General features: G+C 42.9%; 1 protein-coding gene across 1 annotated transcript; it reads left to right on the top strand.

The window, feature by feature from the left end:
• Positions 1-3,945: 3,945 nt before the first annotated feature.
• PNN (pinin, desmosome associated protein) lies at positions 3,946-11,676 on the top strand. Its single transcript, XM_007986552.3, has 9 exons — positions 3,946-4,212; positions 4,889-4,960; positions 5,346-5,414; positions 6,216-6,288; positions 6,396-6,490; positions 6,645-6,720; positions 7,896-8,051; positions 8,129-8,267; positions 9,239-11,676. Exons 1-9 carry the CDS (start codon positions 4,100-4,102, stop codon positions 10,603-10,605), a joined length of 2,160 nt encoding a protein of 719 aa, XP_007984743.2. The 5' UTR covers positions 3,946-4,099; the 3' UTR covers positions 10,606-11,676.
• Positions 11,677-12,070: the final 394 nt, after the last annotated feature.

Below are 12,070 nucleotides of genomic sequence, written 5' to 3' on the forward strand. Positions count from 1 at the left end.
TGGGGGCAGGTGCCTGTAATCCCAGCTACTCGGGAGGCTGAGGCGGGAGAATCACTTGAACCCGGGAGGCAGAGGTTGCAGTAAGCAGAGACTGTGCCACTACACTCCAGCCTGGGCGACACAGCAAGACTTCATCTCAAAAAACAAAACACACACACACACACACACACACACAAACTCTTCATGCCCTTTCACAGGAATTTAAGATCATGTTCCAAAATTTTAATTGTGGTAGGTTTTTTTAAAAACACGTCCCTTCTAATATTTGAATCAGTTTATTCCATTCATCACATAAATCCAGTATAAAAGTTCCACTTAAGCCTTTGAAAACACTAAATTGTCTAATTTTGAAGAGTATTTTGCAACGGTAATCTTAATTTTTCCAGCACTAAATTTTCCCTTATGTGAAATCAGGTCCTTTATGTGTAGATTACATTCTTGCCCTCATCACTACCACCAAGAAAAAGGTGTCCAAGTTCACCACACAAGTCAAAAAGTAATTGGCCAATTTATCAAGGTTGACTTCTCCAACCACAATAACGTGAGGCTTTTAAAGTATGTTTTTGGATAGAAAGGAAACTGATATTTAATGAGGACCCACTAACTATTGAACACAACATCCTACTGATCCTTCTTCATAGAGTTAAATTGCCAAGGCTCCTAGGAACAGATCCTATGGAAGCAAGAAGAGAGAGAGAGAGAGAGAGAGTGTGTGTGTGTGTGTGTGTGTGTGTCACAGAGACAGTTTGCTCTTATTGCCCAGGCTGGAGTGCAATGGCACCATCTCAGCTCACTGCAACCCCCACCTCCCAGGTTTAAGTGATTCTCCTGCCTCAGCCTCCCAAGTAGCTGGGATTACAGGCATGCACCACCATGCCCAGCTAATTCTGTATTTATAGTAGAGACGGGGTTTCTCCCTGTTGGTCAGGCTGGTCTCAAACTCCCGACCTCAGGTGATCCGCCCTCCTTGGCCTCTCAAACTGCTGGGATTACAGATGTGAGCCACTGTGGTCGGCTGTGTGTGTTTTGTTTTGTTTGAGGCAGAGTCTCACTGTTGCCCAGGCCAGAGTGCAGTGGCAAGATCTTGGCTCACTGCATGCAACCTCCACCTCCCGGGCTCAAGCAATTCTGCCTCAGCCTCCCAAGCAGCTAAGACTACAGGCGCTTGCCACCATGCAGGACTAATTTTGTATTTTTAGTAGAGACAGGGTTTCATCATGTTGGCCAGGCTCGTCTCAAACTCCCAACCTCAAGTGATCCGCTCACCAAGACCTCCCAAAATCCTGGGATTACCAGTCCAACCATACATGGAAACATTCTTACACTTGCTGAATAGGCTCTACTATTATCACACTCTCATGCCTCAGGTACTGCCTAAGGTTGAACACAGATCTGTAATAAGATCAATAAGGCTAAGTATTCTCACAATCAGAATTAAATAATTGTCAATCTTCTTCCCTGTTATTCATCTCTACATTTTTTTCCTTCTATAGTACTTTCTGCTTTCTAACATGCTATACAATTTATTTATTTATTTACTTATTTATTTATTTTTGAGACAGAGTCTCACTCTGCTGCCCAGGCTGGAGTGTAGTGGCACAATCTCGGCTCACTGCAACCTTCACCTCCCAGGTTCAAGCCATTCTCCTGCCTCAGCCTCCCGAGTAGCTGGGACTACAGGTGTGTGCCACCACACCCAACTAATTTTGCATTTTTAGTAGAGACGGGGTTTTGTCATGTTGGCCAGGCTGGTCTTGAGCTCCTGACCTCAGATGATCAACCCACCTCGGCCTCCCAAAGTGCTGGGATTACAGGTGCGAGCCACCATGCCCAGCCAATGTACTTATGTTTATAATCTGTATCCACAATTCCTCCCGTGAAGCTTTTTCAGAGATAACTTTTTTTTTAGAGACGGGTCATGCTCTGTAGCCCAGGCTAGAATGCAGTGGTGCGATGACAGCTCACCGCAGTCTCAAACTCCTGGACTCAAATAATCATCCCGCCTCAGCCTCCCCAGTACAATTTGTTAAATTTTTATTTTGAGAGAGAGGATTCTTGCTATGTTGCCCAGGCTGGTCTTAACTCCTGGGCTATAGCGATCCTCCCACCTCAGTCTCCCAAGTATCTGGGATTACAGGCACAATTCACTGGACCTGCTCAGAGATCTTTATTGTACACTGGTATACCCAAGTGCCTAGAATAGCACCTGGCACATAGTGGGCACTCAGTAAGTATTTGTTGAACTAATGAATGATCATTGCTCTTCTGGAAGCCTACAAAATCCACAGAAGCAGGAATCACAACTATCTTGTTCTAGGCTTTATTTTCAAACCCTAGCTTACTGCTGATACACAATGGAAGCTCTAAAAGATGACTGGATTAAAGTGGTAGCTTGAGTTAATTAATACACCAGGCCCACTAATGCTTTGTACAAGGAAGATATATGCCTGGCTGAGATTATTTATAGCATTGTTTCTGTGGGAAAGTGTTTTGGTTTTTTTGTTTGTTTGGGACAGAGTCTCACTCTGTCACACAGGCTAGAGTGCAGTGGTGCAATCTTGGCTCACTGCAACCTCCTCATCCGGGGCTCAAGCCATCCTCCTGACTCAGCCTCCCGAGTAGCTGGAATTACAGGCATGCACCACCACTCCCGGCTAATTTTTGCATTTTTAGTAAAGGCGGGGTTTCACCATGTTGGCCAGGCTGGTCTCCAGCTCCTGGCCTCAAGTTATCCATCTGCCTCAGCCTCCCAAAATGCTGGGATTACGGACATGAGTCACTGTGCCTGGCCTGTGAAAAAATGTTTTCTGAGCTTCCATTTGTATGTGCATATATATATATATATATAACAAAACTGGTTCCCACATTGGCAGTGCAGATACGGCAGAACCAGAAGCAGGACAACACACACAGACACCACTAACAATAGGGCCTGGTCTTAACCAGCTCTAGGCCAGGTGAAGAGGCTAACTCAACCATGACTGCCTGTCTGTCTTGCCATTGCTTTTTCTCTAGTATAGATGCTCAGGGTCTAATCAGAGACTGATTCTCAACTGGCGCGACCAAGGGACAGTTATATTATCTCCAGTCTCAATTTCCTTATCAGTAATAACAGGCATTTTATCCACACTTTTAGTTTGTGAGGAATAAGGCATGTAGAGGGTTTCACAGAGAGTCGGGAACAAGATCAACCCCTAACCAATGTTAGCCATTATGATTAATGACATTTCCTAGTTTTTATTTTTGTCTTCCTTCTGCTCACTTTAGCCTAATCAGGGTGGGCGTGGTGACTCAAGCCTGTAATCCCAGCACTCCGGGAGGTAGAGGCGGGCGGATCACCTGAGGTCAGGAGTTCGAGACCAGCCTGCCCAACATGGTGGAATCCGGTCTCTAATAATACAAAAATTAGCCAGGCGTGTTGGCAAGCACCTGTAGTCCCAGGTACTCGGGAGACTGAGGCAGGAGAATCGCTTGAACCCGGGAGGCGGAGGTTGCAGTGAGCCGAGATGGTGTCACTGCACTCCAGCCTGGGCGACAGAGCGAGACTCCGTATGAAAAAAAAAAAAAAAATTAACCTAATAGAGGAAAGCACGCGCCCACCCCCTCTCTGAGCATGCGCACCAACAGAATAGCCGCGCCCTTTCCTAATTAAATCATTAACCAAGGTGAGGGTAAGGAAGAAAAGGAGGCTTGGCTAAGTCCTACGCTGATGTGATCAGGTTAAAACTGTGTAAGGCACATTACATCATAGGTTAAAAGGCCTGGAAAACTCCGCGCTCTCCTTGCCAGAACTGCAGGCTCGCCGGCCAAGTCTCTGAGAACTCAAGGATTGTGAAACCCGCCCCGGCTCTGCGCTAGCAGCGGTATCCAGGCACCCGCAGCTAATTGGGGAGGGAGGTGACTGCCTGGCTGACTTTTCATTGGCCCAGAGTCACAAAGGCTGCAGGTTCTTCCCCCTTCCGGTCGCTGAGTGGTTGAGGCCGGAAAACAACGCTCATCGTCATTGGCTGAGTCCGGCTGTCAGTCCTTTCGCGTCTCGGCGGCGCGGCACAGCCCGGCGCGGCCTGTAAAGCAGTCTCAGGCCTGCTGCAGGGAGAAGATGGCGGTCGCAGTGAGAACTTTGCAGGAACAGCTAGAAAAGGCCAAAGAGAGCCTTAAGAACGTGGATGAGAATATTCGCAAGCTCACCGGGCGGGATCCGAATGACGTGAGGTAAGCGCTTCACGGGAACTCGGAGCTCGGAGAGGCAGCCCTCTGGTCGGGGTGAATTGGGGGCGGGGAGTGCGGCCAGCCTTCAGAAGGCTGGAACCTCGAGGCCTGTTCGCGGGGCGGCGGGTAAAACCATGTTCTCGCCGAGGTGGAGAGGCCCCAGGCCCCCATCGTAGAGCGCTGGTCTCAGGTCCCTGAGAAAGGAGAGCGAGTCCTGGGTACGCCGGCATGGTTTCTCAGGCCTGTGAGAAGACCCGGACTACTGATTCCCGCCCTCGGCCCTGCAGGCCCGGAACTGCAGCACAAAGCCCCTTCCCGCTCCGGCGGGCACCCGGCCCAGGGCTGGCCCCGAGACCCTGCCGGGACGCCACCAACCGCTTCACCCCAACCTCTTGCCCACGTGCAGCTTCCTCGGGGATGGCGGGATGGGGACCTGATTCAGGCTTTTCAATGTGTGGGGGCATCGGGGTGATTATAATTTCTGTGATACAGGTCCTGGAGAAACGAGGAAGTTAAATGAAATAGTACTTCCTGTCCTGTTTCAGACACTTGGGTTTATTTGAAACTATCTTTTTGGAACTTTTGCGATTTTCTCCTTGTGATCCATATCTCTGAAAGTAATTGGTGCAACTATGTGTGTCTGCATATGATCTTGCACTGATTTGTAAATCTCTTACAGGCCCATCCAAGCCAGATTGCTGGCCCTTTCTGGTCCTGGTGGAGGTAGAGGACGTGGTAGTTTATTACTGAGGTAAGATTTCCTTTGGACTTTACTCATGCTGAAACTACTGGTACTTTACTTATAAATATATTGGCTTGCACAAAACCTGTGATACAATCGATAACCCAGTGTTTGTTGTCTTTGTTTTGTTTAATGCTTGTGATAGACTAGGTTTCCATATAAATACAGTTATCCTGAAAAACTGGAGGTCGAAGAATATATTAAGTGTACCAATTTTGAGTGAACTTAATTCTTATAGTTTAAAGTGACACTAAAAGCATTTTGGGAATGAATGCCCATTTAAGGCTACTTTAGTTGGAAAGGTTTTTAAAATTTCAACCATGTTCTCTTGACAAATGGAAATACCGTTTATCTTGTATTTCAAGTGCTTTATGTTGAACATTTTAAATTTCAGGCGTGGATTCTCAGATAGTGGAGGAGGACCCCCAGCCAAACAGAGAGACCTTGAAGGGGCAGTCAGTAGGTAGGTGTATAAAAAGATTCCTGAAGTCTTCTTTAGTTTCTGATGTACCACACAAATATAAATATTTATTAATAATCTGTTTGAGCAATATTAAAATTGAGTAGTGTGCCACTTCCCCCCCACACAAGTTCTCTTGGTATTTGATTGAACTGAGTCAGTTCTCTCAAAACACAGTTCTGCACTCCTGATAACCCACAGTTTATCAAAATAAAGGTCATGTGAAGAGTAAATTTAGAAAAATTGTCAATTAGTACCATTTTTTTCTGACTTGTAATTGAAATACTTAACCAGTTTGAAATACTTAGAAAATACAGGAGAGCAAAGTTAGTTTGGGTGTTAGTCCACGTGTTGTATTCTTTCTCTGCTGGAGGAAAGAATAAAATGGGGTGGAGACTTGATAGAACAAAGCTTCTGGAAATGAGTCCTAGAAAGAGAGGGCATTTGCCTTTGGTGTGCAGTTACATAAATACCTCAGTGGTCATTTAAATTAATTTCTGGCCAGGCACAGTGGCTTATCCCTGTAATCCCAGCACTTTGGGAAGCCAAGACCAGCAGATCACTTGAGCCCAGGAGTTCCAGACCAGCCTAGGTACATGGTGAAATCACATCCCTACAAAATGTACAAAAAAGTTACCCAGGCATGCTGGCTCACGCCTGTATCCCAGCTTGGGAGGATGAGGCAAGAGGATCACTTGAACCTGGGAGGTCAAGGCTGCAGTGAACTGTGGTGGCACCACTGCACTTCAGCCTGGATGGTATATTGAAACACTGTCTCAAAAAAAGTAATTTTGTCTATGACAGGCTGGGCGGGGAGCGTCGGACCAGAAGAGAATCACGCCAGGAAAGCGACCCAGAGGATGATGATGTTAAAAAGGTATTGAGATTGAAGGAACTTAAACGAATGTAGTACCTTCACTTTACTACATTTGAAAGCACACCACTCATATGCTAGTTAATTACTGAGATTTTCTTTTTCTGCAGCCAGCATTGCAGTCTTCAGTTGTAGCTACCTCCAAAGAGCGCACACGTAGAGACCTTATCCAGGATCAAAATATGGATGAAAAGGGAAAGCAAAGGTATTTCCCTGGGGGAAAAAAAACCCTTGTGAAATAATGCAGTTATAAGGAAAATTAAGGGATTGTTCAAGTGTCCTGTAGTATTTCTTAGAAAATGATGGGTTTAAATGAAATGGATCCTGTTGACAGTAAATTTTCTTATTCTGTTCTTTAGGAACCGGCGAATATTTGGCTTGTTGATGGGTACCCTTCAAAAATTTAAACAAGAATCCACTGTTGCTACTGAAAGGGTATTTATCCAAGTTTTGTTTTGCATCATGTATTTAAGTCATCAAAGTAGTGGATTAATTTTTTTTTTTTAAGCCTTAAAGCTCTTTTAAGACTTAATTGTAAACCTAAAATAAAGCCAAATAAAAACTTGGTTTAACTTTTTATAGAACAGCCTTACTTAAACATTGTGTTGCAATATAACAGTTGTTGATATCATAGCTAATAGCCTTGAAATTTAGGTATGTGGGAAAAAAAGCCTCAGTCCTCATTTCATTAAAGACAAATTGCAGTCAGTACCAAGTGCTAAGTTCTAATTAGTTGGTATCCTGAATTGAAAATGTGAAGTGGCCGGGTGCAGTGGCTCACGCCTGTAATCCCAGCACTTTGGGAGGCTGAGGTGGGTGGATCACCTGAGGTCAGGAGTTAGAGACCAGCCTGGCCAACATAGTGAAACCATGTCTCTAGTAAAAATATGAAATTTAGCCGCGTGTGGTGGCATGCACCTGTAATCCCAGCTATTTGGGAGGCGGAAGCAGGAGAATCACTTGAACCCTGGAGGTGAGGTTGCAGTGAGCCAAGATCGCGCCATTGCACTCCAGCCTGGGCAACAGGCGCAAAACTCCATCTCAAAAAAAGAAAAAATGTGACACATATGCAGATACTTTTTTTTTTTTTTTTTTTGGTAGAGATGGGGTTTCATCAAGTTGCCCAGTCTGGGCTGAGCTCAAAGCAGTCCATCCACCTCAGCCTCCCAGAGTGCTGGGATGACAGGTGTGAGCCACCATGCCCGGCCTGCAGATACCTTTACGTAGTTAAAAAAAAAAAAAATTTGAGTCAGAGTTTGGCTCTTCTTGCCCATGCTGGAGTGCAGTAGCGTGATCTCAGCTCACTGCAGCCTCCGCCTCCGGGGTTCAAGTGATTCTCCTGCTTCAGCCTCCCAAGTAGCTGGGATTATAGGTGGGCATGACCATGCCCTGCTAATATTTTTGTGTATTTAGTAGAGATGGTGTTTCACCGTGTTGGTCAGGCTGGTCTCAAACTCCTGACTTCAGATGATCTACCTACCTCTAATGTTTCACATAATTAGTATGTGTAATAATTTTTATTATAATTGAACTGAAATCATATATACCTGTGTGTATTTCTTGTAACTATTTCAACACATAAGTATTAAAGCAGGCTACTTAACTTTTAGCAAAAGCGGCGCCAGGAAATTGAACAAAAACTTGAGGTTCAGGCAGAAGAAGAAAGAAAGCAGGTTGAAAATGAAAGGAGAGAACTGTTTGAAGAGAGGCGTGCTAAACAGACAGAACTGCGGCTTTTGGAACAGAAAGTTGAGCTTGCGCAGCTGGTGAGTGGTAATTTGAAATTCTAAGATTTGTAATCCTTTATGTTTACAAAAGCACTGACCTTTTACCTTTTCTTTAGCAAGAAGAATGGAATGAACATAATGCCAAAATAATTAAATATATAAGAACTAAGACAAAGCCCCATTTGTTTTATATTCCTGGAAGAATGTGTCCAGCTACCCAAAAATTAATAGAAGAGTCACAGAGAAAAATGAATGGTAAGTGCGTGAAGAGGTCCATGAATTGTTCATAGCGGGTAAGGTAGTATGTTCATACGCACAAGTTTGTTTTCTAAAATAGTTATGATTCAGTGATTGGTTTGCTGTGTTTGGTTTTTTAAAAAAAAATAAGATATAAGATATTCTAGGCCGGGCGCTGTGGTTCACGCCTGTAATCCCAGCACTTTGGGAGGCCGAAGCAGGCCAGTCACGAGGTCAGGAGATCGAGACCATCCTGGTTAACACAGTGAAACCCGTCTCTAGTCTCTACTAAAAATACAAAAAAAAATTAGCTGGGCATGGTGGTAGAAGCCTGTAATTCCAGCTGCTTGGCAGGCTGAGGCAGGAGAATCACTTGAACCTGGAAGGCAGAAGTTGCAGTGAGCCAAGATCGCGCCACTGAACCTCCAGCCTGGGCAACAGATCTAGACTCCGTCTCAAAAAAAAAGAGATACATTCTGAGATGCTGGTGAGTTTGTAGTATAGGAATATTTGTATCATGGAGTTTAATGTGAAAGTTATAGACAGTGCTTATGCATCTGTATTCCTTAAGCATTTGTGTATAATTTTTTTTTGCATGCTACTCTTATTCTGATAAAATGCTAATAAGACAAATGTGAAAACAGTTTCTAGATGGAACACACATGGAAGGATAAACACTGCTAAGATGATGATTTGTCTCTTTGGGATCAGAAAAATTAATACGTAAAGATTAATCTGTTTTCCTCATCAGTTAGAAAATGTCTAGTTCTGTCTGCCACTAATTTCTAGTATGTAGATTTCCCATGGATCTTTGCTTTTATAATTTTATGTCAGTTTGTGATTACTTAATTGCCATAGTAATATTTTGTCATAACTTTACAAAAACAAATCCAGATGAAGCTTAATGACAATTTGTGACCAGTTGTAAAATTGTGACTTTGAATTTTCTTAATCGGTAAATTTTACACATGTAAATTTTTATTCTTTAGCTTTATTTGAAGGTAGACGCATCGAATTTGCAGAACAAATAAATAAAATGGAGGCTAGGCCTAGAAGACAATCAATGAAGGAAAAAGAGCATCAGGTGGTGCGTAATGAAGAACAGAAGGCGGAACAAGAAGAGGGTAAGGTGGCTCAGCGAGAGGAAGAGTTGGAGGAGACAGGTAATCAGCACAATGATGTAGAAATAGAGGAAGCAGGAGAGGAAGAGGAAAAGGAAATAGCGATTGTTCATAGTGATGCAGAGAAAGAACAGGAGGAGGAAGAACAAAAACAGGAAATGGAGGTTAAGATGGAGGAGGAAACTGAGGTAAGGGAAAGTGAGAAGCAGCAGGATAGTCAGCCTGAAGAAGTTATGGATGTGCTAGAGATGGTTGAGAATGTCAAACATGTAATTGCTGACCAGGAGGTAATGGAAACTAATCGAGTTGAAAGTGTAGAGCCTTCAGAAAATGAAGCTAGCAAAGAATTGGAACCAGAGATGGAATTTGAAGTTGAGCCAGATAAAGAATGTAAATCCCTTTCTCCTGGGAAAGAGGCTGTCAGTGCTTTAGACATGGAAAAGGAGTCTGAGGAAAAAGAAGAAAAAGAATCTGAGCCCCAACCTGAGCCTGTGGCTCAGCCTCAGCCTCAGCCCCAGCCCCAGCCCCAGCCTCAGCTTCAATCTCAGTCCCAACCAGTACTCCAGTCCCAGCCTCCCTCTCAGCCTGAGAATTTGTCATTAGCTGTTTTGCAGCCAACACCCCAAGTTACTCAGGAGCAAGGGCATTTACTGCCTGAGAGGAAGGAGTTTCCTGTAGAGTCTGTAAAACTCACTGAGGTACCAGTAGAGCCAGTCTTGACAGTACATCCAGAGAGCAAGAGCAAAACCAAAACTAGGAGCAGAAGTAGAGGTCGAGCTAGAAATAAAACAAGCAAGAGTAGAAGTCGAAGCAGTAGCAGTAGTAGTTCTAGTAGCAGTTCAACCAGTAGCAGCAGTGGAAGTAGTTCTAGCAGTGGAAGTAGTAGCAGTCGTAGTAGTTCCAGTAGCAGCTCCAGTACAAGTGGCAGCAGCAGCAGAGATAGTAGCAGCAGCACTAGTAGTAGTAGTGAGAGTAGAAGTCGGAGTAGGGGCCGGGGACATAATAGAGATAGAAAGCACAGAAGGAGCGTGGATCGGAAGAGAAGGGATACTTCAGGATTAGAAAGAAGTCACAAATCTTCAAAAGGTGGTAGTAGTAGAGATACAAAAGGATCAAAGGATAAGAATTCCCGGTCCGACAGAAAGAGGTCTATATCAGAGAGTAGTCGATCAGGCAAAAGATCTTCAAGAAGTGAAAGAGACCGAAAATCAGACAGGAAAGACAAAAGGCGTTAATGGAAGAAGCCAGGCTTTCTTAGCCATTCTTTGCAGCAGAAGATTTCTTGATATAAAAGGATTACCTGTCCTTGTAAGGAGGATGCTGCCTTAAGAATTGCATGTTGTAAAAAATCTTTTTGGAAAATACAGACTGTTTGTTTACCAGACATTCTTGTACTTTTTGCATAATTTTGTAAGAGTTATTTATCAAAATTATGTGAGGTTCCAAAATATGTAAAAATGATAATAATAAAAAAAGATTAACATCCCTTGTCATCTTTTTTAAATATCCTGTACTCTTCAGTAAGAATCTGTATATTTTAATAGGCAAATCTTTAAGTCTGTTCCCTTCTAATTCTGTATCATACATTGCTTTTGTAGAAATAAATGTGTGCTTATTTCATTATTTTTGGGATGTCCTCGTTGACACTTGTATAATAAATATCCTCTTTATCATTTTCAGCTTTTAACACTAGATACTGCACGTGATTAGAATGTTTTTGAAGGTTTCCTCGTTTTTATTTGCCTTGGACAATTTTGAGTTGTCAGAGTCAGAGCTTTGCAGCTTTGAGGGGGAACAGTTCTCTTTAAAATCATTTGCTATTTTCTAATCTCCCTTGTTATTTTAATCTAAGCATTTTCCCCCGTTTCTCATTTTAACCATATGTTTGGTAGATAACTTTAAACAGTATGATCTGGTTGGCATTTTCTTCCTGATGATGGGAGCGTCATTCTTTTGTCTTCATGGTTACTTGTGTGATATACATCTGTTAAAGAAAATCCACTTCTTTCTAGGGGAGGGAGGTAGAAAAGTACCTTTCAAACTTGGTTTTTGAGTTTGTGTCTTGTCTTAACTTTTGTGTTGGCTCTAACTGAAACATGCCGATATGTTTTCAAGAATTTTGTTTAAGGAAGTATTGTATGGAAGTCCACAAAATGAAGGAAGTTCATCTAGGTTTTAATATGTAAGCAAGATAACACACAAGTGTACCAAGTTATTATTAACTTTGTTGTTTTACAAATTTGTATGAACTTGGAGTATCTGTTGCCCATTACTATACATGTGCAAATAAATGTGGCTTAGACTTGCCTGACTGCTTAAGACTAGTACTTGTATTAACTTTCTGATGCTTTATACAAGAGAGCACTTAAATTGCAAATGACCTTTTTTGAGTTTAACATTGTAGCTTTAGCCTTGACTTTGAATATTCATTATGCCTTCCCTTGACAAGTAAATGGTTACAGTGAAAATGTGAAGAAGTATCTCCAGTTAGTTTTTGTGTGTATATAACTCACTTGTGTAAGTGGATGTGTTAAAAGATCTTTTAAAAATTCTTTTATTGGAATAATTATTAAAACAGTAAATGCATAGAGCTTTGCAGAGCGATCTGTATCTGTGAGCCAGTTTCACCATTAGTATCTTCATCTGTGGCTTATCCAGCAAAATGTTTCATTTCCTGTGTGCCCTGGCAGGAAAGAGGTT

This window comes from Chlorocebus sabaeus, chromosome 24, assembly GCF_047675955.1.
Source record: "Chlorocebus sabaeus isolate Y175 chromosome 24, mChlSab1.0.hap1, whole genome shotgun sequence".
NCBI classification, from domain to species: Eukaryota; Metazoa; Chordata; class Mammalia; order Primates; family Cercopithecidae; genus Chlorocebus; species Chlorocebus sabaeus.

Coding starts and splice junctions, on each gene's coding strand:
- PNN (XM_007986552.3), top strand. CDS start 4,100: ATGGCGGTCGCAGTGAGAACTTTGCAGGAACAGCTAGAAAAGGCCAAA. Junction 4,961..5,345: donor CGTGGTAGTTTATTACTGAG/GTAAGATTTCCT, acceptor TTTAAATTTCAG/GCGTGGATTCTCAGATAGTG. Junction 5,415..6,215: donor CTTGAAGGGGCAGTCAGTAG/GTAGGTGTATAA, acceptor TGTCTATGACAG/GCTGGGCGGGGAGCGTCGGA.